The sequence below is a fragment of the Haemaphysalis longicornis genome, unplaced genomic scaffold (genome assembly GCF_048455015.1).
Source record: "Haemaphysalis longicornis isolate Haplotype H1 unplaced genomic scaffold, Haemaphysalis longicornis Haplotype H1 scaffold_10, whole genome shotgun sequence".
In the NCBI taxonomy this organism is placed as follows: domain Eukaryota; kingdom Metazoa; phylum Arthropoda; class Arachnida; order Ixodida; family Ixodidae; genus Haemaphysalis; species Haemaphysalis longicornis.
This window is the reverse complement of record NW_027526204.1, coordinates 8,348,470-8,375,918: the sequence shown is the minus strand read 5'-3', so window position 1 is coordinate 8,375,918 and position 27,449 is coordinate 8,348,470. Positions and strand designations below refer to the sequence as shown.

Below are 27,449 nucleotides of genomic sequence, written 5' to 3'. Positions count from 1 at the left end.
GGTACATACTCCTCGAATTAAGAACGTCAAATATGTCGTTCACGAGTGTCAGAAATTTCTCAGTTGGTTTCGAATTTATGAAGCCAGCTAAACCTAACTCCCGACACTCGGCGAGTGCAGTGGCAACAGAGAGACTCATTACCTGAGCAGCGAGCCTTACTTTCATTGGCTGCCTTTGCCATTGTACATGTGCTGTGCGCAGTTTGTTTGCGAAGTGCAGGCCTTCCTTCTCCTGCAGTTCGTGAAGCTGCTCGATGTAGCTCCATGCCACAATTTTTTCATCCTTGTCCAGATAAGCTCCTTTCGTGGCGAAGGCATTCCTGACGAGCTTCAGCATATGGCACGGGTCTAAAAAAGCAGCAACAGGCTCCTTCGTAGCAGGATGTGGGAATGTTGTTCTTAGATGCGTAGCATCGCTGAAGCTACATCCCAACTCCTGCAGCATGGCGATGTTGGCTGGTGCGCCATCACATGTTAGTGACACAATCATCACCCCCGCATCGTGATTACGGAGCAAGCTTTGTGTCACTAGGTTAGCACGCTGCTACCCCACAATGCCGTCTACAAAAAAGTAGCCAAGGGGCACCTTCCACCTACCGTTGATGGCAACAGCCATAATCACAAAGGCAGCTTTCACCTGTGGTAGGCAGTCACTGTCGACGCCAGTGCCGATGTCTACAAACCCTTCAAGATGCCCCTGTTCCATTGCACTTGTTGCCGGATAGACATTTCATTCACCATGAAACTGCAGATGGTTGGGTGGCCTTGAGCAGTGCTCCCTGCACATTTCATCTTCAGTGCATTAAAAGCTTCAGAGGAAAAACCCGGCTGCCCATCTACACTCTCATACCACTTTCTCAGAGTTCGCGGGTGTGGCAGGCAGGTATCAAAGGCCTGCCTAACGTAGTTGTATGCCCGCGGGGAATAAAAGTTGAGTGTTAGAGCAAAGGCCCTCAGCTCCGGTGGGTACTGGCTCGGCACACCTTGCCCAGTGTGCTTTGCTGTCTGCCTTTGGAGTAGCTGCTGGTTGGCCGCGCCAAGGCTTCCTAACACAGCAGCTTGCTCTTTAAGAAGAATGTTTTGTCTAGTCAGCGTTGAAAGTACCGACTTAAGTTCAGCATTTTGCTTTCGGAGACGTCGTCGGGACTCTTGGAGCCTCTTCATCGCTTTCTGAGACACCCGCTGCTCTAAGGCAAGCCGCGTTGCCCGGGCTCTCAAGAAGGCCTTTTCAGGTGTGTCTTCCTGGGAGTTGAAACAAGCAGTTACCAAACCATCTAACTCATGCTAAGCACTTGACTACAAGCGTGCATAAAGCTCAGATGACTACCTTAGGTTTTATGCTTGCTGGCATGTTTTTTGTGGAGAAGAAAACAATGAAACTCTCATGAGAACTCCGTTATACCAATGTTTGTTCACAGCAAACTACCGGCTGTCTTTTTTGTAATATTTATAGCACACAGATTATACATATCAGCCTAATTTATTGACATCTACAGTGGCACAAATGTAAATCACTGCTATCTAAAGCTAATACAAAGTTATTTTTATAAGATTATATCTGTTTCACTGAAATGGAACAGAAGTAGTCATTTTCTCCATATGTGCCTTTTTTAATTAAGGCGAACGCTTGTAACCATACGTACCATTACAGATTGAGGTAGTGCCAATATGCCTGAAGCTTGTGTTTGATTTGAAAACACCGTGTTGGATCAGTGGCCAGAAAATTACACAGCTGGGCCTCGCCGAGTTGATGGTTTAACCGACAGTTAAGTGTCACAACGCTGTGATCTGCAGCATGAATCAACCTAAATGCTCCGTGAAAACAATATATATTTGACAAATAACCACCACAAAAATACTACCTTCTCTTGTCTATAGATGCAAGATGAAGTTCAATTCATATAAACTACATACATTTCCTAGACTTTAAAAACTCTACAACTGTTGCAACTACAACCTTTATATATACACCTCGGGCTTTTCTACAGTACATATTCTTCACATGTAAGCTGAATTCCCAGTATGGTAGCTGTTGGAGGCAAAACAATGGCCTCTGGTATAAGACACAGGTCTGACAGCTTAGGCAATCTAAATAGCCTTGTACCTAAATCTAAATAACTGACACTTTTTTAAGGTTAGTCATGATGCGCCTAACTTTAGTTCTGAATTTCATTCCTATATCAAATGGCCAAAATGTAGTTATTTCCAGTTATTGAACTAACACAAACATCAGGAACATACAACATATGACCCCAAAAGGAAATTAAAGTACAAAACACCTCGTAAAAAATTCATTAGGAACTTGAGAACAACCCACCTAGCTTAATTAAATTAACATAATTTTGAAGCATTAATGTATTTGTCAACATCTTATCAATTAACATTACCTCCAATTGTTAGTTTGCAGTTCTCGCAAAATGTGCACACTGCCATAAGATGTAAGTAAAATAGCTGAAAATTGTACTTACCTTCTTTCTCTGGGGCTTTGAATTCCTCTCAAGTGAGCAAATAGACTCCACAATGATGTTTTCAGCTTGAAGTGCAGGCCTTTCATACACTTAAAAATTCATTGGTTCATTGATTGCACATGGCATGCAAAATACATGCTAATTATCAAAGATTAGTAAGAATCATCGTCAGAATCCAACCACACAACATTAATGTGTACCTCACCATGCATTGTGAATAGCTTATTTTGAAAACACATGCTGGGGATGCACTGGTCACGCACGCTGGCAGCTATACATAAACACAGACATGCAATGGTTTCTTTACCCAAGTTCACATTTAACGTATCTTTACCATTGCAAACTGCAGTTTCCTTTTTCTCGGTGTCTTGTAGGAAGGTGGAGTGGGTAGTGAGCTTGGCAGGTCCTGCAAGAACTTTTTTGTTAACTAAATGCACGTAAATACTTTTGTTGTACACCCATAAAAATTAATAAGAGCCGTAAAGCAAATATTCACTTCAAGGTAAAAGGGGGGGGGGGTGGGGAATTAAGCAAATATATTTTTACTTACTTCACTGATTGGATCTGAAGCTACTTGCTTTTTCAAGACAGAGATGCCTGTCCCACTCCGGACAAAAATCCCCTCATCCTGGAACACGCAGAGAGACGAGGAAAATAACGTTACAGTGTGAAGATATACATCTGTGCAATGTGTGAAGGCAAATGAATAGGTGGTAAATGTTGTGGCTGAATTGCGTACCTCACCATGCATTGTCAATAGCTTATTTTGAAAACACAAGCTGGGGATGCACTGGTCACACACACTGGCAGCTATACATTAACACAGACATGCAATGGTTTCTATACCCAAGTTCACATTCAACGTATCTTTACCCTTGCAAACTGCAGTTTCCTTTTTCTCGGTGTCTTGTAGGAAGTTGGAATGGGTAGTGAGCTTGGCAGGTCCTGCAAGAACCTTTGTATTAGCTAAATGCAGTTAAACACTTTTGTTGTACACCCATAAAAAAAAGAATAAGAGCCATAAAGCAAATATTCGATTGATTGTAGGGTTTAATGTGCCGACGCAATGCAGGCGATGAGGCGCACTGTGGTGGAGGGCTCCGGATTAATTTTGACCACCTGGGGATCTTTCATGTGCGCCGAAATCTCGTACACACGGGCGTTTTTGCTTTTCGCCTCCATCATAAAAGCGGCCACCGTGGCCGGGATTCGAATTTGTGACCTCGTGCTCAGCAGCGCAACGCCTTGGCCACTGAGCCACCGCGCTGGGTATAAAGCAAATATTCAGTAGGGGGGTGAGAGCTGCCAATTATATTTTTTAAATGCATAGCATTTTAGTAACTCACAATGTCACGCGGCGTTGGCGTGCCTTGTCGTAGTCCGCATGCGCGTCTTGTCGTAGTCCGCATGCGCGCCTTGTCGTAGTCCGCAGCCAGGAAGAAATAAAATAACAGTTTCCGGCGCCCGGTTTCGAACCCATGACGCCGCGGGCGGAACGCAAGGTGCCCGGCGCCCTACCGACCGAGCCACGAAACCGACACACATTTCGACGCACCGAACGCGCCTTATATCCTTCACTCATTTCTCGTTTGTTTCGAAAGCGCCACAAGTTGTCCCGCGCCTCCAAAAGATGGCGCCACGGGTCCCGCAATCAAGAGATACGACTTGCCGGCGCACCCCCTCGGAAATGCTGTGCATTTGATCGTGCCCCTCGCGAGGGGGATGTTTTTTACAGGTAGCAACAAGCTCAACACTCACCGGCAAGGGACGTGGATTCCGAACGATGAAGTGGATTTCTTGGCTTTAATGAGAAGCGTCGATATCTCACCGCTGGTGTCGTCGTAGAATGAATTGCTGGGGAAGGTTTTTTTACTTACTTCACTGATTGCATCTGAAGCTACTTGCTTTTTCAATACAGAGATGCCTGTCCCACTCCGGACGAAAATCCCCTCAGCCTGGAACACGCAGAGAGACGAGGAAAATAACGTTACAGTGTGAAGATATATATCTGTGCAATGTGTAAAGACAAAGGAATAGGTGTAAAATGTTGTGGGTGAAATGCATTAATAATTTACAAGCCCATTTCACAAGTGCAGGACAGAACGATCAAAGCCATCGTTCGCATTCATAGCAAGCAAGGCCTTCCACACAACTTATGGCACAAAGCGGTTCTATTCATGCACTCGGAACAGAAAAGTCAGACAGGCCTTCCTAGATAATGCTGGCAACAGTATGGTTGATTGATTGCAGGGTTGAATGCGCCGACGCAACGCAGGCGATGAGGCACACCGTAGTGGAGGGCTCCGGATTAATTTTGACCACCTGGGGATCTTTAACGTGCGCCGAAATCTCGTACACATAGTTGTTCTTGCTTTTCACCTCCATCGTAAAAGCGGCCACCGTGGCCAGGAATCGAACCCGCGATCTCGTGCTCAGGGCAACAGTATGGTGCTGTCAGAAAGTCGGATGGGGGAAAATCTGAAGTATTACATGACTGTATCCTTTCCATGCAATGAGGTTTGCAGCATAATTTATTTATTTTATTTATTCATTACGGAATACTGTTGGCCTTTAAGCCATTACAGGGGGTAGGACACATTAGGATAGTTAAGTATCAATTATAACTCATACAGCAGTATAAACAACAACACGTCAGGCTTGATATGTTAGATAGCATACATAATACACATCAGCATTGCTAGCAAAAGTCACACTGTTTCCGTCAAAGCACACATGCAAACAGGGAGGAATAAAAAGAAAATAAAAAGAGAAACCTCATCCTTGCCAACTGTCTATGTTCGGCTTAGGTGGGCAGTTCTAGCAAGTGTAACATTTCTGTTACCGACACGGTAGCAGATTACTTCGAAAGAATGAACCTGGCAGCTGCCTTTGTACTTTTTTCAGCATATTTATCAGGGCAATTTCTGAGGGGTCTCATACAGTGCTTGCATACGCATGTTGATATGCAGGTTGACAGACGGATAGCTTTCCCTTCCTCAACTTCTTTACACCGCAAACATGCAGAAAAGCATTTTTATGTGGCCACAGCACAACATTGCCACAGAAATCAATGTTTTTTTATGTATATAGCCGTTGTAAACAGTTCTCTGCAACAGTTATTGTGGTTAAGGCATTGTCTGCAGCTGTGGGCTTAGGCCATTCCAGCAGCACGATTGGAGGAGGCTCATGCTTGTCCAAACCTGAGAACTAGTGCTGCCTAGCAGTGTGAAGCCATTTCGCAAAACTATTACAATTCTTCCCAGAGCAAAACTGAAGCTTCTTGTTTTGACGTGCAAAATGTCGAGTCAGCAAACTTACCAGAGGTATGAGGCCAGGGCTTGTTGCATGTGACGGTCCAGGAAGTTGTAGTGTCGACACGCTCTGCTCCACTGTTCCGCCGTGCAGTTGTTGCGTTGGCCGAGGAACCTGAAATGTGTGAAGGGTGAAACATACCACATATTAATTTTGATAACAGCAATAATAATGACAAAGCATCTGCGGAGAGAACGGTGGACATGCATCTCAACCGTACCTGTTCAGTCTCACACAAATTATTGTCACAAGCTCAATGTGTTAGTGCCTCATTTACAGCCGTCAACAAGTGAACTTAAAAGTCATGATACCAAGAATACCAATCATCATGCGGCTGCTCCCATTTTTTTATAGCAATAAAGAGGCAAATCATGAACTTTGCTCCCCTAACAGCGCGGCTGCTTTCATAGCAGGCACAGTGCCATCAAACTTACCAGAGGTATGAGGCCAGGGCTTGTTGCATGCGACGGTCCAGGAAGTTGTAGTGTCGACACGCTCTGCTCCACTGTTCCGCCGTGCAGTTGTTGCGTTGGCCGAGGAACCTGAAATGTGTGAAGGGTGAAACATACCACATATTAATTTTGATAACAGCAATAATAATGACAAAGCATCTGCGGAGAGAACGGTGGACATGCATCTCAACCGTACCTGTTCAGTCTCACACAAATTATTGTCACAAGCTCAATGTGTTAGTGCCTCATTTACAGCCGTCAACAAGTGAACTTAAAAGTCATGATACCAAGAATACCAATCATCATGCGGCTGCTCCCATTTTTTTATAGCAATAAAGAGGCAAATCATGAACTTTGCTCCCCTAACAGCGCGGCTGCTTTCATAGCAGGCACAGTGCCATCAAACTTACCAGAGGTATGAGGCCAGGGCTTGTTGCATGCGACGGTCCAGGAAGTTGTAGTGTCGACACGCTCTGCTCCACTGTTCCGCCGTGCAGTTGTTGCGTTGGCCGAGGAACCTGAAATGTGTGAAGGGTGAAACATACCACATATTAATTTTGATAACAGCAATAATAATGACAAAGCATCTGCGGAGAGAACGGTGGACATGCATCTCAACCGTACCTGTTCAGTCTCACACAAATTATTGTCACAAGCTCAATGTGTTAGTGCCTCATTTACAGCCGTCAACAAGTGAACTTAAAAGTCATGATACCAAGAATACCAATCATCATGCGGCTGCTCCCATTTTTTTATAGCAATAAAGAGGCAAATCATGAACTTTGCTCCCCTAACAGCGCGGCTGCTTTCATAGCAGGCACAGTGCCATCAAACTTACCAGAGGTATGAGGCCAGGGCTTGTTGCATGCGACGGTCCAGGAAGTTGTAGTGTCGACACGCTCTGCTCCACTGTTCCGCCGTGCAGTTGTTGCGTTGGCCGAGGAACCTGAAATGTGTGAAGGGTGAAACATACCACATATTAATTTTGATAACAGCAATAATAATGACAAAGCATCTGCGGAGAGAACGGTGGACATGCATCTCAACCGTACCTGTTCAGTCTCACACAAATTATTGTCACAAGCTCAATGTGTTAGTGCCTCATTTACAGCCGTCAACAAGTGAACTTAAAAGTCATGATACCAAGAATACCAATCATCATGCGGCTGCTCCCATTTTTTTATAGCAATAAAGAGGCAAATCATGAACTTTGCTCCCCTAACAGCGCGGCTGCTTTCATAGCAGGCACAGTGCCATCAAACTTACCAGAGGTATGAGGCCAGGGCTTGTTGCATGCGACGGTCCAGGAAGTTGTAGTGTCGACACGCTCTGCTCCACTGTTCCGCCGTGCAGTTGTTGCGTTGGCCGAGGAACCTGAAATGTGTGAAGGGTGAAACATACCACATATTAATTTTGATAACAGCAATAATAATGACAAAGCATCTGCGGAGAGAACGGTGGACATGCATCTCAACCGTACCTGTTCAGTCTCACACAAATTATTGTCACAAGCTCAATGTGTTAGTGCCTCATTTACAGCCGTCAACAAGTGAACTTAAAAGTCATGATACCAAGAATACCAATCATCATGCGGCTGCTCCCATTTTTTTATAGCAATAAAGAGGCAAATCATGAACTTTGCTCCCCTAACAGCGCGGCTGCTTTCATAGCAGGCACAGTGCCATCAAACTTACCAGAGGTATGAGGCCAGGGCTTGTTGCATGCGGCGGTCCAGGAAGCACGGGTAGTGTCGACACGCTCTGCTCTGATGATCCAGCAAGCGGTGACCCAGCATCCTAAGAATGGGTTAGATGCAGAATCGTATATAGTGCAATGTACATAATTATAAAATCTGAGTGAAAAGCATGCAACTTTAGCTTGACCCTGCTGTATACGCATGCAGTGCGTACCCAAGTCTGAAATGTAATTAAGCTATAGATATTATAGGCTAGTATTATAGGTGGTAAATTTATAATTACGTTAAGCAAGTAGGATACGGTATATATTACATAAGTGATATTTGTTTTTATTACGTTGAAATTAGGGAAGTGTGCACGCAAGGCCGTCTGTGTGTGTAACTGTCGAAGTAATCAAGCTGCGTGCGATGATATGCAAGATACGCATGCTCGATCCTGTCTGTATACCTGCGTGATTAAAATTATTTACACACGTATGAACTACTACTTCCCCGCGGCATTACACTGATTAATTTTAGGAATTACATGCAATTATGAACCACAGTGCTTGAATATATATACAGAAAATATGAAACGCGAACGCGGAAATACGAACCAGAGCACACAAATAGCGTCATTTATTTCCGTCCAAGTGAAATTTTGGAGTGGCTATATTGGATGAACAATTAAGGCTGGAAAATGCGTTTTTTTTTAATATACCGATACCGCGCCATTAACATTGCACCTCCATATATACTTTTCCAACGTGTTTGGTTCATATTTTCGCGTACGCATTTCAAGACTGCACGCATGCATACAATTTGTTTACGAGACGCACTTTGTCGTGCGTGGACAAAAATGAACACAGCTATTATGATGCACTTGATCCGCAATGTACTTTAAATTTGCTAATATGTCACTCGATCGAGCGTAGTGTCTCGTACGTAGTTTGAGTGCATGGCCGCAGCAAACGGTAAACTTTGGTGCCTTACCAGGACCACAGGGACCGCATCTGTGCGCAGCCGAATCAATCTCGGTGACGAAAAATCAAAGTCGCGCAAGCGAAAGTGCTTCGAACAGACACACGCAAACTTGGGCACTTTCCAATCCGGTAGCCGCACGGCGTTCGCCCACTGTTTGCGGCGTTCTCCATCGCTTGGGAACCTATAAGCGGCGGCGATTGCAAACAAAGGATTAATGCACACCAATGCACAGCAATACTAGTCAGCGGAATGATGCACTCACCGGTGGAAAGTGACGCCCGATTCCTTGGGTACCGATCGCGACTTGCAGTCTGGCACCGAGCATTGCGGCATTGTTACAGCGAGCCGCTTCGCAAAACTGCTGCGGCCACACTGAAGGCCGTGTAACGGTGTAACCGCGCGTTTAGGTTCACGGTCACGCGCTGCAAAACGGCCTTACCTGCCTATCAGCTGATTTCCGCCGGCTCGGCGCTGTCAGATGCAGACGCCAAGAGAGGCGATACAGGACGGAGGAGGCGGAGAAGGTGCACCGAGAGAGAGGGAAAAAGAGTCCGCCATTCGACTTACAGAAATGGCGTTTCCGGCTGCGCTGGGTGTGACGTCAGGGCCTCTCCTAAGCTTTTTTTTCCTCCATGCTTGACGCGCTGCGGGGCAGCAACGGTCGCTTCCGACTAGCGCTCCCGAGCGTCTGCTACTGGCAGCGCTGGCACGGTGCTTTCCTCGACTGAATCTCGTGTTCTAGTGCCTTACTCTCCCGTTGGAGTCTCTCTCGCTCGAGCCTCCTCCTTTCCCGTCGGATTTGCTTGAGCTCGAGGTCGTACCTTCTTCGGACGACGTGGAGGGCCAGTGGACGCAGAAGATCTCAAAGGCACACCGTCGCAAAGCGCGGAAGCTTGCTGCCACGCGACCGATACACCAGCCTGCTGTCGGCACCTGCCGGTTTCGTCCCACTGACCGCTCTGCCTCCTTTCTTGCGGTATCGAGGGAGGCAGTCGCCCGTGAATTGACCGCTGTCGCCGGTGTCTCCCAAGTGAGAATGAACACTCGCTTAAACGTTGTTGCCGCCGATGCCGAGACTGCGGAGTGCCTCTCTTGTCTGCTGGCAACGGAGGAAATATGCGGTATACCCGTACGAGCCTATCGACCCGTCGAACGCGGCACAAGTCGTGGCCTGATCTTCGGCGTGGACCCGCAACTCACGTCGGACGAGATAATGGCCAACGTTAAATCCGATGTGCCGATAAGTGAAGCGTCCCGGCAGCGCAATGGTGCAGTGGTGATGCACTTTGCGGGACCGGTCCCACCCGCCTTCGTCGCTGTCTACAAGATGCTGCTCCCCGTGAGAGCCTGCCGTCCCAGACCTGTCCGGTGCGGCCGATGTGGGAGACTTGATCATGTGACGGCCGGCTGCAAGGGTACCGTGAGGTGTGCGCGTTGTGGGGGAGGACACAACTCACAACAGTGCACCGCAAGTGTTGCCCGCTGCTCCAACTGTAGTGGCCGCCACAGTGTGACGGACCCCCGTTGCCCACGCTGGCAGCACGAGCGCCGTGTGGCCACAGCCATGGCTCAGGCGCTAAAGCCAGTGCCCCGTGCTGAGGTCGAGGCGTCGGTTCGATCAGCGCAGCCCAGCTACGCCGAGATGGTCAGGCGGTGCAGCACCCAGCAGCAGTCACGGCTTGGCCCACAGACGCCCCAGGGACGACTGCAGCCCCGGTCTGCAGCCCAGCGGAAGGCAGCCAGGCACGCCACTGCCCAGCAGCCCGCCCCGCCCGCAGCACCAGTCGTTGCGCTTGCAGCCCCCGGCCCAGAGCAGCTGATCCCCGTCTTCCTGGCCCTGACGCACAGCTTGGTGGGCCGACTGCCTGCCGAGGACCCGGCAAGGATGGCGGCCACAGACGCCTTGGCCCTCCTGAGCCCCCCCGCCCACCTACACCATGGCTAGCAGACCCAGTGGGAAAGGCCAGCGGCCACGCATCCTGCAGTGGAACTGCAACGGCCTAGGCCGTCGCAGCGCGGAGCTGACTGAGCACCTGTTGCGGGAGTCCTTCGACGTGCTGGCACTGCAGGAAGTGTACATCTATAGCGACACGCCGCGCCTGCCGGGCTACGTGTGCCATCTCAGCGCCACGAGCTGCCGCCTGAGGTCTTGCAGCAGCACACCGTGCCGCGACGCCAGCCACCCACCGGGAAAGTCGCGGGCAGCGGTCTATGTGCGCACCACCCTCAACAGTGCTCCTGTTGACCTGGCCCCAGTTGCTGACGGCCCAATGGAGTGTGCCGCCGTGACAGTACGCATGGGGACAACGGACACTACTGTGGCTAGCGTCTACATCCGGCCTCAGAAACCATGGGACGCCGTGGCGCTGTGCCGGCTGCGCGCAAACCTGGGCTCGGACGCTGTACTGTGCGGCGACTTCAATGCACATCACCCTGCCTGCAGCTGGGGGAGTCATCGAGCCACCCGAAGGGGACGAGAGCTGTTAGACGCCATCACCACCTGTGGACTGCACGTGGCCAACACCGGCAGCCCTACTTTCGTCCGCCCTTGTCGTCGCAGTGGCACGGTCCAGCAGTCATGCATCGACCTAACCCTGGTGACGCAGCGGTGCGCCTATTCCTGGGAGACCGCCGCCAGCACGTGGGGTTCTGACCACTACCCCATACTGGTCACCCCCGGGAACCACCGCAAGCGAGCCGACACAAGGGCTTACGCAGTCACTAGCTGGGTCGACTTCCGCAAGGAAATGACCAAATGCACCGAGGATCCTGAACTCGACTTCCTCGCAGCAGTCGTGCGGAGCGCCGACAAGGCAACGGTACGGGGAGAGGTACCTCTCTGCACGCCACTCCCGGACATGCAGCTGCTACGGCTTCGGGCCCGCCGCAACCAGCTACAGAGGAAGACTTTGCGAAGCAAGCGCCCAGAGGATTGGACGGAGTACCGGCGGGCGGACGCCCAATGCCGCCGACGGGCACGGCAGCGTCGCAGGCAGGGCTGGGAGTCGCTGTGTTCGTCCATGGACTCTCGTAAGGACCCGGGCAGAGCCTGGCGTATCTTTAAGGCTCTGCTGGGGCCTACCACCACCAGCCGGCGTCCCCTGCATGCGGTCGCCATATCCCTGGGCATCACAGAAGGGGCCCTGGCGGAGCTGTTCGTCGATCAGTTTGCCAAGGCCGCTCAAACTCCGCCTCCACTTCCTGCGGCCTCACCTGACGCGGAGCCAGCCGCCCCACACGACCAGAAAGTGGTGTCCCTCTGCTCCACGGACATCACACTCCGTGAGCTGCAGGGCGCCCTGACTTGATGCCCCAAGCGGCAGAGCGCTCCTGGTATGGACGGGGTTACGTACCAGATGCTGCGGAACCTGGACGTGACTCAGAGCCGCTTCTGCGACTCTTCAATCGGGTCTGGCGGACTGGTGTCCTCCCTCCACCCTGGCTCGTGGGGCTCATCTCGCCAATTCTCAAGGTCGGCAAGCCCCCGACGGAGCCAGTCCTACCGTCCCGTGTCGCTGACGTCGGCTGCTGGGAAGGTCATGGAGAGTGCAGCCCTGGCCCGTCTCGAGTGGATTGCCGACCACAGCGGCGTCTTCCGGGAGCAGCAAAGCGGCTTCAGGCGGCACCGCTGCACGGCTGACTCCCTGGGGGACGTCATCTCCATGCTGGAACAGGCCCGCCATGACAAGGAGGTGGCCTTCCTGCTCCTGCTGGACATGCGGTCGGCATTCGACAAGGTTGCCCACGGGGCCATCCTGGAGGCCCTGGACGGCATGGGCGTTGTGGGGCGCCTAGGAGGCTACATCCGGGCGTTCCGGCGTGACCGGACCCTGCGGGTGAAGGTAGGCCGGGCGACCAGCAGTCCTCGAGACGTCCGCTCCGGGGTGCCCCAGGGAAGCGTGCTGAGCCCGTTTCTTTTCAACTTGGTGCTGGCTCCTCTCCCCGACTGCATCCCTCCAGGCTTGCGATACCCAGTAGAGGTGGCGGTGTATGCTGATGACGTGGCACTCTGGACCCATGGCCCCACCAAAGACTGCCACATAGTCAAGGCGTGCCTCCAGGAGGCTCTGGGCGCAGTTGCAGTCTTCCTCGAGAGCCGTGGCCTGCAGCTCTCGGAGGCCAAAACGCAGGCCCTTATGCTGCACCCGGGAGGATGGAGGGCTCGACAGGCAACACCGCCCATCACACTCAACGGGCGACCTCTTCCCTGGCGGCTGACCGTGAAGTACATGGGGCTGCTCATTGACTGCCGGCTCACATGGCTGCCCGCTGTCAAGGCCCTCCGGGCACGCAGCGCACAGGTGCTCCAAGGGCTGCGGCAGCTTCTGTCACGAGGCAATGGCTGCTCACACCAAGCGGCGCAGCGCGTGTTCCACGGCATGGCCTCCGCAGCTGTGCTGTACGCGCTTCCACTCGCCTACCTGGGACCACGACGCTGGCAGGAGCTGGAGATCGACCAACGCCGCGCCATCCGCCTCTGCCTGGGCCTCCCCTCCACGTCGCCGGTTGCGGGAACTTACACCGAGGCGGGCACCTGGCCCATCGAGATGCGGGCCTTGCAGACGGGGCTGCGGCACATCCAGCGTCTGCTGGCCGTACGTGACGGGGCTCCGCTCCTGCAGAGGTTCCGTAGCCGGCCCAACTCGCACATGGGAGCGCTGGCAGCGCTGCACCTGGCCGCCGACCTCCTCTTCGAAAGGGGGCCTCATAACCACCCCGGGGCGGTCATCCTCACGGACTCCAGGACTGCCCTGCTGCGGCTGCACGCGGCCGATCAACCCACCAACAGCAGCGGCTACCCGGAGCGCTCCCTTGCAATCAAGCTGCGCACTGTGGCCTCCCGAGGCTGCGACCTGCGGCTCCACTGGCTGCCGGGCCACAGTGGCATCCGGGGCAACGAAGACGCCGACGCCCGCGCCAGGGAGGCCCACCAGGAGGGCACCCCAGTCTCCGAAGACGTCACCGCGTTCGACGAGGCCCGCACTGCCCTGGTCCGCATGGTGCAGACGATGCACCCCGACCCTCGGGTCGTGAGCGGCCTGGCGCCCAGACCGTTGCCCGCACGCATCAGCAGGGACGCCCGCTGCCTGCTTCTCCGCATGCGGCTGAACTGCTGCAATGTGGCGGAGCGTCTGCACCGACACGGCCGCAAGGACTCCCCTACATGTGCGGACTGTTCCGAACTGGAGACGCTCGAGCACCTACTCTGCTTCTGCCCCCACCACGCGGGCCCGAGAGCAGAGCTCCACCGAGCGCTCCAGCGTCGAGGCCTTCCCAGCGCCGACATGGAGGACCTTCTGTTCCCGAAGGGACCTGCGGCAACCCAACGGGAAGTGTTCACTTATCTGCTTCACTTCCTGTAGACTACCGGCCTCACGCAGCGGCTGTAGCCCGGAGTGCAGTGATTGACTAGTGTGCCCGGACTGACAGCGTTCTAGGACTGACAGCTCTCTTTATACCTTTCTCTCCCTCTCTCTCTCTTTCTACTTTATCCTATCACTCCCCCTCTACTTCCCTTCCCCTGCACTGGGTTGTATGCAGGTGAGCTCCCTGCCGAGCTCAAAATATCCCCAGTGAATTTCCTTTCATTTTCCCGTCGCAAACCACAACCACCACCACCGAGGTCGTACCCTCGCATCTTTTCCTCGTGCTCCTGCTCTCGTTTTCTTTCCTCGAGTTCCTCGTCTGCCGCCAGACGTTTAGCCTCTGCCTCGGCCTCGGAAGTTTCGCGGTCTCCCTGCCATTGATCAGCTCAGTGCATTCCGACAGCTCCTCATGGTCAGCCCCGACAGCGAGTATAGCCTGTATCAGCTCTGGCTTTCTCAGCGCGTCCGTAACATCCAAGCGCAACTCTTCTGCAAGCTCCAACAACTGCGGTTTTTTAAACGCTTTCAAATTCATGGACGGTCTAGAGTACTGCTTTCCCACTGCTCCAAAAATGTTTTGCGCGAATAACCCACGCGACAAAAACACACGCCCTACCAGCTATCCTCAGAAGCCTGGTAAAACTCAGTGAAGAAAAGTCCCGCACTCACCCTTGACCGCCGTGAATTCTGCGAAGTCCGAAGCCGCCTTGACGTCCGTGGTGTTGGGTCTCGCACCGCTGGCTCCAGGTGTTACGAAGTTGCCATCCGACCGCTGCCAACCAGTTGTTGCGACCGTGAAGGCCGACTGCAGCCGGGAAGACGTCCGGAGCTGATAGGCTAACGTAAACTTTTTACTTCATAGCGAGAGGTGAGCCGAAGCCAAACAACAATGCCCCGACGGGCGAGGTTACAATACAGGACTCGAGCAGAGCGACAACATCGATTCGCTGCTCTAACAGGAATGATTTACAACCCTTGGGCAGCTCTATTTATACCCAAAATCGATAACGGTCAAACGCAACAAGCGGGAACACGCAAAGAACGTCACAGACACACACAACACTCTTTCCAGAGTTCGTAAGCCGTTCATAGCCTCGGGCAGGTTGAGTCCGATGTTATGGAACGAGACGCGGACGCGAGGCCATGACTGAGCCGGACCGAGGTTTATTCGCTTCCTTCTCCTGTTGCCGATAGTAATGATAGTAGGCGGTTAGCCGCCTTGGTCCTCTTCCTCTTCCTTCATAATTTCGCAACATACTCCCACCCCCGACGGTGACGCTAGTGGTGGGGAAATGCAGAACAGGTTAGTCTAGGTTTCGCCGTAGATGCATGAGTACTCCGATGGCAATTCCTTTGTACACGAGAGGTGGTAGATACATCCTTCTTTATCCTCCATCTATGCTTCGCGATACGATGCCTTCTCCTTGCTACCTTCTTGGCTACGACGGGGCACGCTGTTTTGCTCGAACCGGAGTGCCTAACGAACATGGATAAATCGTATTCTGGATGCAGCCTCAATCTTCTGGTCAGCGGTCCCTTTTCCCTTTTCTGTTCGCTTTCGATGTTCCTTTTGCGCACTGTCTGAGTATTTCCCACTTTCGTCTGCGTCATTGCCATTAACCTGGTTTTCCTTTCTTCTAGTGCTAGAACGGAGGCTTCAATTTCACGTGCTTGAATTCGCTTGTTCCGGGGTCTGCTAGTAAGCCACTCGTTCCGTGATGGCAGTGCACGAGTGAATCTCTTCCTGTCGTGACACGAAGAACCACTTCCATCCATTGACTTAATCTTCCTGTTGTCTATGTGCGATGGCTTCCTGTGCTTGCCCACGGGCGCATCCGAGTCCGAGATGGTATTTTCATCGCTTCGGCGGAATGTACAGCCCCGGCTGCTCGGTCGAATTCGGTTTTGCTGGTACATCCCGCGGCCTGGTTTACCGACGATGTTGGAAATGTAGGGTCGCTGTGGTGGTCCATCCTCTCTTCCGCAGACGACGACGAACCCACGGTTTCGAAGGCAGCCCTTGTTGCGAAGGGAAGGACTGCGCTGGCCGAGTCCTTTTTCTGGGAGGTGCCTCCTCTTAGAGGCCCCTGCTTCTTTTGAGGTGGCGACAAAGTCTCCGTCACGGTTCCCGCCTTTCTCAAAGTTTGCTCAGAGATTCGCTCCTTTAGCGAAACCTTAGCGCGACTGACCGTGTATGAGTACTCGTCGGCCTCTTCTAAGTCCTTTACGAAGGTGTCAAAGTCGAGAAGGTTCTGAATCAGCCCGTCAAGCTTCCGAAGTTGATCCTGTTTGTCTTCTACCTCACGGCACAAATCAATAAGCATACTGATATTCGGTGCTGACGATTGCAAGGCACGCACAGTTGTACTGGCTAATTCAGTTATGTCCGCCCGGAGGATGAGCCGCGAAATTCGAAGTCTTTCTACGACCTGCCAGTCATCAGAACCAGGGAGCGCAGCGAAGCAAGGGTCGGGCCTGTCCGATGGGTGGGGCTCATCTCCGGGTTCTAGGCGGGGGGTCTGCGTCCAGCACGCAGCCATGGCAGGCAACGTTCAAGGGTGAGGCCTCCGAAATGAGAAAATACGACGAACCTGAGGCCACGCACTACCTTGAAGGCGCTGCGCCGTGAAGTCCGCTGGTCCGTCGTTCCCGGGTTTCACGGCACCAGAAATGTTATGGAACGAGACGCGGACGCGAGGCCATGGCTGAGCCGGATCGAGGTTTATTCGCTTCCTTCTCCTGTTGCCGATAGTAATGATAGTAGGCGGTTAGCCGCCTTGGTCCTCTTCCCCTTCCTTCATAATTCCGCAACATCCGAGAGAGGGGAGAGAGGAGGACTCCGTTGCGATCGACGGGGCATCTGTGTCCTTGAAGAGCGTGGAGACGAACCTCGCAGGCAGCCGCCAAAGTTTTGAAATGCGCGAGAGCAAAGCCTCTGACGCGGCTTGTCGCAACTTGTTGCCGACATGGTGGCGCGTGTTTTCAAAGGCGCACGAGTGGCTTCGCTGCACAGCCGAGGAGTGATGCGGGACAGTACGGCGGCGCTGGCCGATTCGTAACAGAATGGCCCGTTCATAGCTGCCAGCCGCCGCTACCACGGGGCAAGGGCGCATTGATTAAACACAATTAAAACTCGACAACCAAACAAGGAGGCAGAGCTAAGGCTATTCTTTATTAGCAACAAATCCTACCTTTGCTTGCTGCTGTTTGTCAACACTGACGATGGCGTAACGTAGGACTCCACGCTTACGTATGATCGCTCGTACTCGTAGGATCTTTCAGTGGTCGACCTCGGAAGAATAAAAATCCTGAATATGCCGCTCTTCTATCGAAGGAAGGGCGGCAAAGTTATTTTCCCATTCTGCAGTGGGAAACACCACTTCGCGGGACGCGTATGCAATTACATGGACGGTGGACGGTAGCTACTCCATAGAAACTCTGTGCTCGCAGCCTTTTCGCTTCCTTTCTAATGGCGGTGCAGCGGGTGCACAGTGTTGCCAGAGTGGCTTGTTGCTTTTCCGCCAACGATTTGGCCATTTTGCAAAGGGTCAGTAGGCCTATGTCCGTGCCGGGGTAACTTCGTGCGGCTCTTGTTAGGTAGTGCGTCGTAGCGCGTTTCGTGGACATGGGGTCCATCATTCCACGTATGCGTTTCCAGGTCTTGGATGTACTGAGGGCATGCCCCGTAAGCGCTCACAGAATGAATTCCAATTTTGCCTAGACAGATCACGGGCATAATTGTAGGCGCGTTTGGTGAGTTGCTTTATGCGTGCTTTTAATCTCTTGTTGTGCCTTTGCTTTTTCCACCGCTTGACTAATTTGCTGCGCTGTGCCTAGATTTTTTCCAAGTATATGTCGACATCCGGTGTTGCTTCCGTCCTGGTGATGTACTTGGTGCAGGACTCGTGAGGCTGTTTTATTCCTTTAGTCCACTCTTCTAGGTTTTGAATGGGTTCGTTGTTTGGTTCGTTGGCTCCCTTTTGTCGGAATTCTGTCCAGTCGGTGAGTCGCGCCTGCCCCAGGGGTTTACTGAGCGAAGATGCTTGTACTGTAACCCGTATGATGCAGTGGTCGCTGCTTAATGTTTCCATGGTGTTTTGCCAGAAGATGCTCCGGTCAGATTCCCATGCGAGGGCTAGGTCGGGGCAAGTGCCGCGTTGCCCCCTTTGGCCATAGCGCGTGTGGTACACAGGGTTATTAATGAATTTGAGCCCGAAATATTCCGTTGGTTGTTTCCTTTCTTTGAGTCGAAATTATATGCCCAGTGGGTATGTGGGGCTTTAGAGTCCCCCACTATCACCAGCTTATTCTTCCCAGCTGCACGAGTGGCCTCCCAGAAGAGGTCTTCGAATTCCTCCTGGGTATTGTGTGGGGAGCTGTAGACGTTAAGAAGGAATATACTTGGCTCCGAACGGCGATAGGGGAGTAATTCCGCGAGAAGCGCCGTTGGGTGCTCTGTGTCCAGTCGGCGTGCGGTGGTTACTATGTCGTTTCTGGTATATGTCGCTACTTGTGTGGTACTGGAGGCCCGTTGGTAGCCATGTAGATTGACTGCGTGACGAGCTTCCTGCAGGCATATTGCAATGGGTTTGGACGACAGCGTGGCAATGTGTTGTTCTAGGATGTGTTTCTTCGTACTGAGGCTCCGACAGTTCCATTGCCAGATGTCGTAGCAGGTCGGGTTTGCGCGCTTCTTACTCCTCCGTCTGGTCAGCGTCGGAAGTGTCGGTGTCAGTTAGGTGGGAGTCTTCTTCTAGGGCCATGGATTTCTCGTGTTGCTGATCCGGTGTTTGCTGCTTTCGTTTCCCCGAGGTCAGTCTTTTAAGGGGTCGAATGGCTAAGTTATTCTGTATATACGCCATCGTCGTCAGGAGCGTTTTTTGCATTTGGAGCAAGTACTCCCGTAGTCCACTGGGGTCTTGCAGTGCCGATTGAGTTATAACGGGGGCACCTGTTCCTGTCGGCGTTCTTTGGCCTGTGCAGACACAAGTTGGTGTTTCAGTCGCGTTATTTCTAGGTTTTGTTGCGCCACCTGTTCGCGAAGTTATTGAATTATTCGAGCTTGATGTGTTTGGACTTGGTCGATTTTGCTGTTTGTTACTTGAAGTGCTGTGGCAACAGCTGCCCATGTTTGTTCCTGTGTTGACTTTGCCTTTTGTTTGTTGTTCGTCCTGTCGGGTTGTTGGTCAGAAGAGGGCTTCTCTGGTCTTTTTTGTCTTCCTTTGCCTTGGTTTTCGGCAATTTTGGCCTCATCTTTTCGAGGTTAGCGTGATTGGCTTCTCTTGCGTTGTTGACCGGTTCCTGCAGCCTCCTCTGGGGTTGGCCAATCACTGCTGAACCAGCGTGGTCCGAGTTGTTTTCTGCTTTGATTGCCCGGTGGTATCCGGGCCTTCCGTAGTTTTTGACGGCATTCTTTTGCTCCGGTGACGCACGTGGCTTTCCTTGCAAAGAGCGCATTTTGGTGTGCAGGGGTGATTTTCGATTGGGTTCGCTATTCCGCACGTTCGACATTTACGTGTATTTGGCGTTGGGCAGACGTCGGCTCTGTGCCCTGCCGTCATGCAGATCTGGCAGTATTGTCGAGTCGATCGGTAGAGGTAGCAGGGCATCTCTCCTCCGTAAAAGTAAACAGCCCGTGGTACTGTTCTTCCTTCGAAGGTATACGCAGAGCTGTTTTTGTTTGGCCCAACATTCGGGAGTGAATAAGCTTAGTATCGATCGTGTGGATTCGGAAGCCTTGCATTAGCTCTTCCGAGAAAGTATTTGGCGGGGATCCATGCACCACGCCTCTCACTTCGTTTTCCGAGAAGGCCGCATATGCAGTGACTTCATACTCCGCCTCTCTAAGCGTTATGCTTCGTATTTTTCGTAGCTCGTTGGCCGCCTTCATGTTGGAGGTACTGAGTATAAGGATATTCGATCCTAGGCGTGGTCTGATAATTAGGTCATGCAGGCTTTGCGTCTTATTTCCACATGCCCTTGCTATGGCTTGGATAATTTCTACCGTTGAGTGGTCTTTTATTGACAGTCCTTGCTAGGGCCTGATAATTATTTTTACATCTTCCTTTGGCAGTGGGGGCAGCCTCGTGCGTGGTCTGCTCTGCCGCTCGGTAGGTTTAATGGGCAACGTGCCAAGGGTACTTGCCTTCGTGGCGTTTCCGATGGTAGCGTTGGTTACGGTGCGGAGACGGGTTTCTTTGAGCAGTCTCTGTTTGGTACGACGGCTCGGCGGTGCAAAGTACCATCTGCCGAGCCTGCGGGGAAGCTCAAGAGAGTGCGGAGCACGTGACTACCCAGTGTGCCCTGATGTCGCCAACCCACCCAGAGGGCACCACTCTACCGCAAGCGTTGGGACTCGAGATCTGCGACAGCGCCACCAGATCCAAGCTGGTGACGACGTCGACGTCGAAGGAGAGACTGCGCCAGTGGTGGTGGCGGACCCGGCAACCAGGGCCCAGAGACAAAGGTGCTGCACACGGTGACACTGACTCATAGGGAACCCCGTGATTCGTGCAGACAGTGCCTGCCCTATGCCATGCCTTTACCTTTCCCTCTGATAATCTCCTTCCTTCATATATAGTTTGAAGCGACGGCTAGGGTGCCCACTCGATACAAAAGGGATGGCCACATCATCATCATCATCATCAAGTTATCCGCGCGAGGCGTGCGCACAATTTTAAAAGCTCAGAGCATCTCTTGTCGGCGGCCCTGTCCTTCCTGCGTGCGTCCGTTGTTGTCCGCAGCCACTCTCCCGCTCTCTTCTCCGATAGCGAACGCTCTCTCGCGATGGGCATTGGATTGGATTCGATTGGCTTGGCTTGACTGGGATTGGATTGGATTTGGATTGGATTAAAGTGGATTGTGTTGCGTCATAGCCGCGGCAGACGCACTGGCGCCGGCGCGTGCCCAGGTGAGAGCGTGTGCGGCCCAGCGCGCTCTCACTCCGCCGGTGGGCGGCGCTGCGCGCGGTGCTGCGCATGTGCAGTACTCTCTCTCTCCGCGGTCTCCTCTCCTTCGGGCGCGCTGCGCATATAACCGGTGTGCCGCTCTCTGGCGGCCTTTCGGTCGACGGTTGCTCCCCGCTGCGCTTGAACCCCCCTCAGCGTCGCATCACACCAGGGTTCCCGCGAGGGGAGGTTGGGCGTAATTTTTTTCTTGATATTTTTTCTCGTAACGCTGAACGGCGGAACTAAAAGCTCAAACGGCTCTGCTGTTAATAGTGAAGCTGTACCATTAGGCCTGCTGTGTTTAGCATATAGCACGGCATGTAAGCGCGCGTTACCATGAAATGTTATTCCCTGTTTTTAGTAGTACTTATCAAGAGGAAATATACAGTTAAATCCGGATTTAACGAAGCCATCGCGAACCACAAATTATTTCGTTAAATCGAGAACTTCGTAAAATCGGGACGTCTATTTACTAGGAGTTGATTCCATAAATTCGATGTCTATAGGAGGAGGCGCACTCCAGCAGCTACCATGACATACCGTAATAGCGGCGGCCGCGATACTTGAATTACATAATAATTGCAATCAAACGCTAGATCTTCTGGGGGAAGTGAATTAATTTACTTGGAAAAAAGCCTGTGATTTTCGCCAGCGTGCGCTTTATTAGCATTGGGCGCACAGACTTTTCGTAGCACGCAAGCGCGTTCAACGCGTCCTCAGTTCCTACGTGAGCCCCTCTAAAGCGCCTGAGCAAGACAATATCGTCTATCACCTGGCCTTGAGCAGGCACACAAGCTTCAGCAATGTCTGGGTCGTCACCATCCTCCGAGACCTCTTGTGTGTCGCAAACTAACTGTACGAGTTTTTCGTCGTTGAAAACCTATCGTCGTGCAGGCTTTTGCGTCTGCATCCGCGCTCAGATAGTCATGGAAGCTCAGATCTGCTGCCACCTCATTAAGCCGACGAAACTGTTCCCAGGAACTGAGCGAGATTTCTTTTTTTGCTCCTATTGAGGGCTTGTGGAACACCACATACTTCGGTAAATCGGGAATAGCGTTGAATCTATTTCGTTAGTTCGAGTTCATAGAAGCATTGAGCCCTAGGCACCTGCGGGGAAACCCGAATTGGTTCGTTAGATCGGGGCATTTGTAAAATCGGGATTCGTTAGATCTAATTTTGATTGTATAAGCCAGGGGTCTCAAACACGCGGCCCACGGGCCGCATGCGGCCCGCGTACTTTCGGTTGCGCCCCGCCCTGCACATAAGTGTCTTCGTTAATTTACTGCAATTTATTTTGTTACCCACCCAATGCGGTCACCATGTGTTGAAGCACGGCCGCTCGATGGAAACTAGGTCCGGCCTGCCCATTCACGCGCCGTCAATGGGCAGGCGCGTGAAAGCGCAGTTGTCAGTTGCCGCCGCTACTTTCGGCGGGGGCGCCACACATCGGTGACGGCTCCCGCGTCCCTCGCTTCACGGCGCCCTAAGGAATATCGACGATCATCGTTCCTTTAAATGTAATTCACTCGCGTTATAACACACCTATCTGTAAAATAATAACACCACGATTTACGGCAAAGATATGTCTTCAATGTCTAAGAATTTCATCTGTTTGATGGCGGTAATTCTTGTTCGCTGTTTAAAAAGACGAGTGCGATGCGGCCGCTCCCGCAACCCCGTTCTCGCGATGTTGGGGAATATGACTGTCCAACATGTTACAATGTTAATTCGGTTTAAACACTACAGCCCGTTTGTGCTGGAAAATAAAGCTCCATTACTGCTGCCATTCACCATGCTAATTGAAGGACAATTTTAAAACGGTCGTGTTTTAACCTTGCCAAACACAGGCTGAGAACCCCCGGGGCTGTCTCACGTTTGAATTCAGGCACGGTAATTTTACTCCGAAGCAAATGTCCCCAAAATGCCGAGAAATTGTATAAGGTCACATTTATTAGTAAACCGGATATTTACTCGTTAAACAGGGATGTAAAATGCTTAGATGCACTGCGCACCTGATTGCTTTGCGTGAGAGGAACACCTAGCTGTGTACTCTCAGTAATGGATTTGTGATTTGCTTTTGTTCTTTCCGTATTTCGTTTGAATCGTGGTTTGATTTCGCATGTGCGGTCGAGTTTCCCGTATGTGTGAAATCTGATGTGTGAAGCTATAGCGTTGTGAAGCTAGGCTGCTTGAGTGGATATTCATAGATTTAATAAAAACTGCTTGGCAGTGAGAACTTTTGTATATTTACGTGATTCTATGTTGTAGAGCGTTTACGCTGCTTGTCGTTTTTCATTATGAACAGCACAGAATAAGCTCAGCTTTTTAATAATCTGTACACGTTAACTTCCGTAGGGTGGAATCGGAATTAACGCGGGCAAGCAACACGGTTGGAAGGATTAATGCGGCTTGCAGCATCGCGTGTCGGCGACGGGCGATGGCATGGAAGCGCAGTTTACGGGTGCCGCTTGTACTCGAGGTGGTGTGCTACGTATCGGCGCACACAGCGGTTTGGGCACGAAAAGAAGCAGCGGCGGGAATGTTGAAGCTCGCGTGAGCGCTTTGAGCTTTTCGTTTCGCTGAATTCCTCGCACTGCGCGTGTAATATAGCGTACTAGTGTGCTCCTGGTTATGAAATGCCCAAAACTACTGCGTGCCGCGCTGCAGGTCGAATTCCTCGAAAACCCCGGACGTCTGCTACCACGAGTTCCCTGCCAAAGAGCGACTCCGAGACGCCTGCTTGCGCATCTCCCGTCAAAGGATCAACAAGGGCAGCCAATGGAAGCCAAACTCCAGATCGGTCGTTTGCTCGCTGCACTTCAAAGAGGATGACTACACAGGGGGATTGAAGCGCAAGTTGTTGCCAACAGCTGTGTCGGCAAGATTTCCGTCGTACCCAATGTACATGCAGCCGGGAAGCCCAAAAAGGAGGAGGGCGCTTGTTCGGCCGCTGCTCGAGGCGTGTGCGTCAGCATCTCAAGTGTACGCTATCAAGGTCAAGTGAGCACAATGGTTGCGGAAAATGAAACGATTAAGTATTCAATTCTGGGCCTAACGGTTAATGAAGAAAGAGGTCAACCGCACTCACCGACAGAGGCAGACCAAATCCTGTATGCTCTCACGGACACGTAATCATGCGGCCAACGTAATTTTGAGACTCGAGAATGCCAGACTTCGTTCGATCTGACAGGCTTTTTCGATAACACCAATAGAAATGCCCGCCGCCTTAAAATAAAAGCAAACAGACTAAGCGAAAAACTACAAGAACTGCAAAAACGCTGCGACGAATTTCGCGAACGAGTGAAGAAGTTCGAGGAGGATCGCGCTGTAAAGGCAGTTCGGCACCGCGGACAAATTTGTAAGCTCCTTTCAAACACCGTATTCCCACACCTCACAGACTGTCCGCTGATGTGGTGCGCCAGCAACAGGGACCCGTACCACTGTCATGAGCTGTGCGAAATGTTCTTGAAAAAGCTATTGAAACGGCTTCTTGCCAACTGGGCTGGCGACGTTAATAGCTCCTTGGAGAATCTACTGAAGCTTTCGTGAAAACATTTCTCGCCGAAGGTTTTCCGCTTGTAAAGATGATTGCCGGTGAACCTTACGCGAAGAGGACTTACATATTTTCTGATAAACCCAATAAATCCCCCTTTAAATGTTGTATTAAATTTACCTTTTTATGTCCCACCGACTTAATATAGTTTAATTTACCTTCAAACTGTATATTACATTTGCAACTAGTGTAAATTAAAAAATGACTGCAGCAGTTTTACAGCATTCCAAGTACTCATTTCCGTGTTTTGGTGGTTCCCATGTAAATAGTGTTCTTGTTGCAATAAATCAGTTCATAGTTGCGTTCGCTCTGTCCACTTCATTCGTGTGTGCTTCGTAATTTTGGTACTCTGTAACCTAACGCGCAGTCTAACAATATTTACAAAGCAAATGAACCAATGCACCCTAAAAGGTATTAAAGGGGCCCTGAAAGGCATTTTGAGCACACTAAATGAAGTAGCGCAATCGTTAGATTGGGTCGTCAAGATCATCTGGGCCAAGTATTACTCTTTTACGAGCAGCGGAAAGCTCACACCTTTGTTGCAAAGTTTGTCGCTTTTTTCTCACCCTTTCCTTCGTGTTTTTGGACGCCGCCATCTTCACATGTCTACATCATCGATTCCCCGATGTTCGTCATGAGCTAGACATCCTGCTATTGGGCGGCTTTTTCACGCACTTCCGGCAAAGAGATGAGTCGTCTGCTCAGCGTCGACTCGCCGGCTGATCTACCAGCGTAGTGCCGGAGTGCTTGGACATTTTACGACAAACGAAAAAAGTGTAAACAAACGCTTAACCGTTCGTATTGAATGCAACACGGCCATAACACGACATGGATATTCTCTTACCGGAGTACGTTCCATAAAGAAAGCGTTGAAGCCCCGTGGCACTTCTTTCGTGCAATCGCAGAGAACGCCCTGAGCCGAATGCCCGGGTTTGACGGATACATTTTTTTCCACTTCAAAACAATCCAGAGATGCGTTTCGAACGAACACAACGTCACAACATGCGTTGCAAGTCTGAACCGCGATTGACAGACGATGGGTTGCCTCCTCCTGCCCGTCGTAAATTCGGCACTCACCTCGCGCGCGGTTTGCGGGGACTAACAGCAAGTCACTTAACTCTGGCGCGCATGCCGAGATGGCTTTTAGCCACGCACACTGCACATACCCCATGCGAGGTTGAGTCGTACGTCGCTCGAGAAAGATAATCCAGACCATGGGAAGCACTATCCACCCGCAGAAGCACAACGTCGCATTTCATCGCGAAACAAAGGCGTCCACAACACACACACCATCGCCTCCTGTAATGCCAAACGCATCTCACACTTCCTAATGAGAGTGAGTGGTACGACTGCAGTGCCCACATGTCGCGAGGTGGGGCCTCGAGCTGAACCGGGATCACGCAAGCATAACTGACCTCTGGGGCGGTTTGTGCATTGTTGCCAAGGCAACCGATGTTTGAGATCGTCAAAGAAAGGCGCTCGCTCCAGCGCTAGAAAGCTCAGAGCCGCGCCGGAGCATGTTTTGCCAACGTTGCCGCTCTCCACCACGCGTCGCCCAGCTGAAAAAAACCATTGGCCGACCAATTGGTCCAATTTGCCACCCAATGGGTCCAAATGGAATCCCAATGGGTCCACATGGAAACCTAATGGGTCCAATTGGACCTATTGGATCCCATTGGCTCGATTAGGATGGCCAGTTGGCCCAATTGGACCCATTGGCTCCAACTATAAAGTTAATACTACTGACTGCTCCAACATGATGACCCAATCGGGGAGCCATTTTGGATAGTATTTGGATAGTATTCAATTACGACATCAATTGGCTGAAATTTAATTCTCTCTCTCACTCTTAATTTGAAACCTTCAGAAATGTTCAGAACTTCAACCTTTACAAATGTATATTTATGAGGCAATTAATTTTGATATTACAATCAGCAATTCAAGATAAAGTCCTTAAAAAACATAACAAACAAACACTAATGAAAACTTTCCGACACGAGTAGCAAAATTGTTTTGAAATAAAACCCCAATCCAATCGAATCCAATCCATAGACGGACAGTGGACAAGAGGTATTCAACGTGGTGTTGGCGGTGTAGGTTGTAGGCGTGTTGGTCGGTTGCACACGCAGTCTTCTCTGAATGCATTGGAAATGTAAGGTGGTCTGCAAGAGTGTGAGAAGTGGCGACGATGATGTCGCCCACCCATAGCAGTGTGTTTCAAGATGCATCTTTACGCTGAACGCCGCTAAGCCTCGCACCGAAGGAAGCGTGTCTGTTTATGTGAGTATACTGTTTATATGTGAGTTTTCCTTGCCATTTTCACTCCTCATAGCGTGAGCGGTGTTATTAAGAATTAATTTGTCTGCCTAAATATATTTCAGGGCTGTTCATGTTACGATTGACGGGTTCACGACATCGCCGCGCAACGCAGTTCGCCATGCACGGGACGTTGTTGAAGAGGTGAGCTCACGCCACTCAACATTTCAGTGCCTTGTTGTTTTAATGCGCGAAACTGCGGTTTATTATAAAGTTAACCCATTGTTCGCTTTTGCCACTCACTTTGTGAAGGTCCAGCCAGCCTGCGGCGAGCGGAGCACGGCATGGACAATGGCCTGGGAAAAATTGCTTAAACGACGAACTGTCTGCATGCTGTGTATACAAACAGAGCAATAAAGATATTCATTCATTCCAA

The 27,449-nt window shown here is 51.2% G+C and overlaps 1 protein-coding gene and 2 long non-coding RNA genes across 4 annotated transcripts; 1 reads left to right on the top strand and 2 right to left on the bottom strand.

Moving 5' to 3' along the window:
* Positions 1-2,368: 2,368 nt before the first annotated feature.
* Positions 2,369-5,892, bottom strand: LOC144158155 (uncharacterized). The gene is made up of 4 exons (XR_013319958.1): positions 5,787-5,892; positions 4,346-4,423; positions 3,342-3,413; positions 2,369-3,096 (listed from the first exon to the last, which is right to left on the bottom strand). It is a non-coding gene; the product is annotated as an uncharacterized LOC144158155 (long non-coding RNA).
* A 318-nt stretch (positions 5,893-6,210) lies between these two features.
* On the bottom strand, positions 6,211-9,275 carry LOC144158091 (uncharacterized). Its single transcript, XM_077688749.1, has 8 exons — positions 9,154-9,275; positions 8,901-9,072; positions 7,927-8,028; positions 7,499-7,606; positions 7,280-7,284; positions 7,071-7,178; positions 6,643-6,750; positions 6,211-6,322 (listed from the first exon to the last, which is right to left on the bottom strand). Exons 1-8 carry the CDS (start codon positions 9,222-9,224, stop codon positions 6,211-6,213), a joined length of 786 nt encoding a protein of 261 aa, XP_077544875.1. The 5' UTR covers positions 9,225-9,275.
* A 17,179-nt stretch (positions 9,276-26,454) lies between these two features.
* Positions 26,455-27,449, top strand: LOC144157593 (uncharacterized). 2 transcript variants are annotated; one of them, XR_013319789.1, is made up of 3 exons: positions 26,463-27,037; positions 27,139-27,217; positions 27,326-27,449. It is a non-coding gene; the product is annotated as an uncharacterized LOC144157593 (long non-coding RNA). The 2 variants fall into 2 exon arrangements; XR_013319788.1 differs by having other exon boundaries at positions 26,455-27,037; positions 27,139-27,449.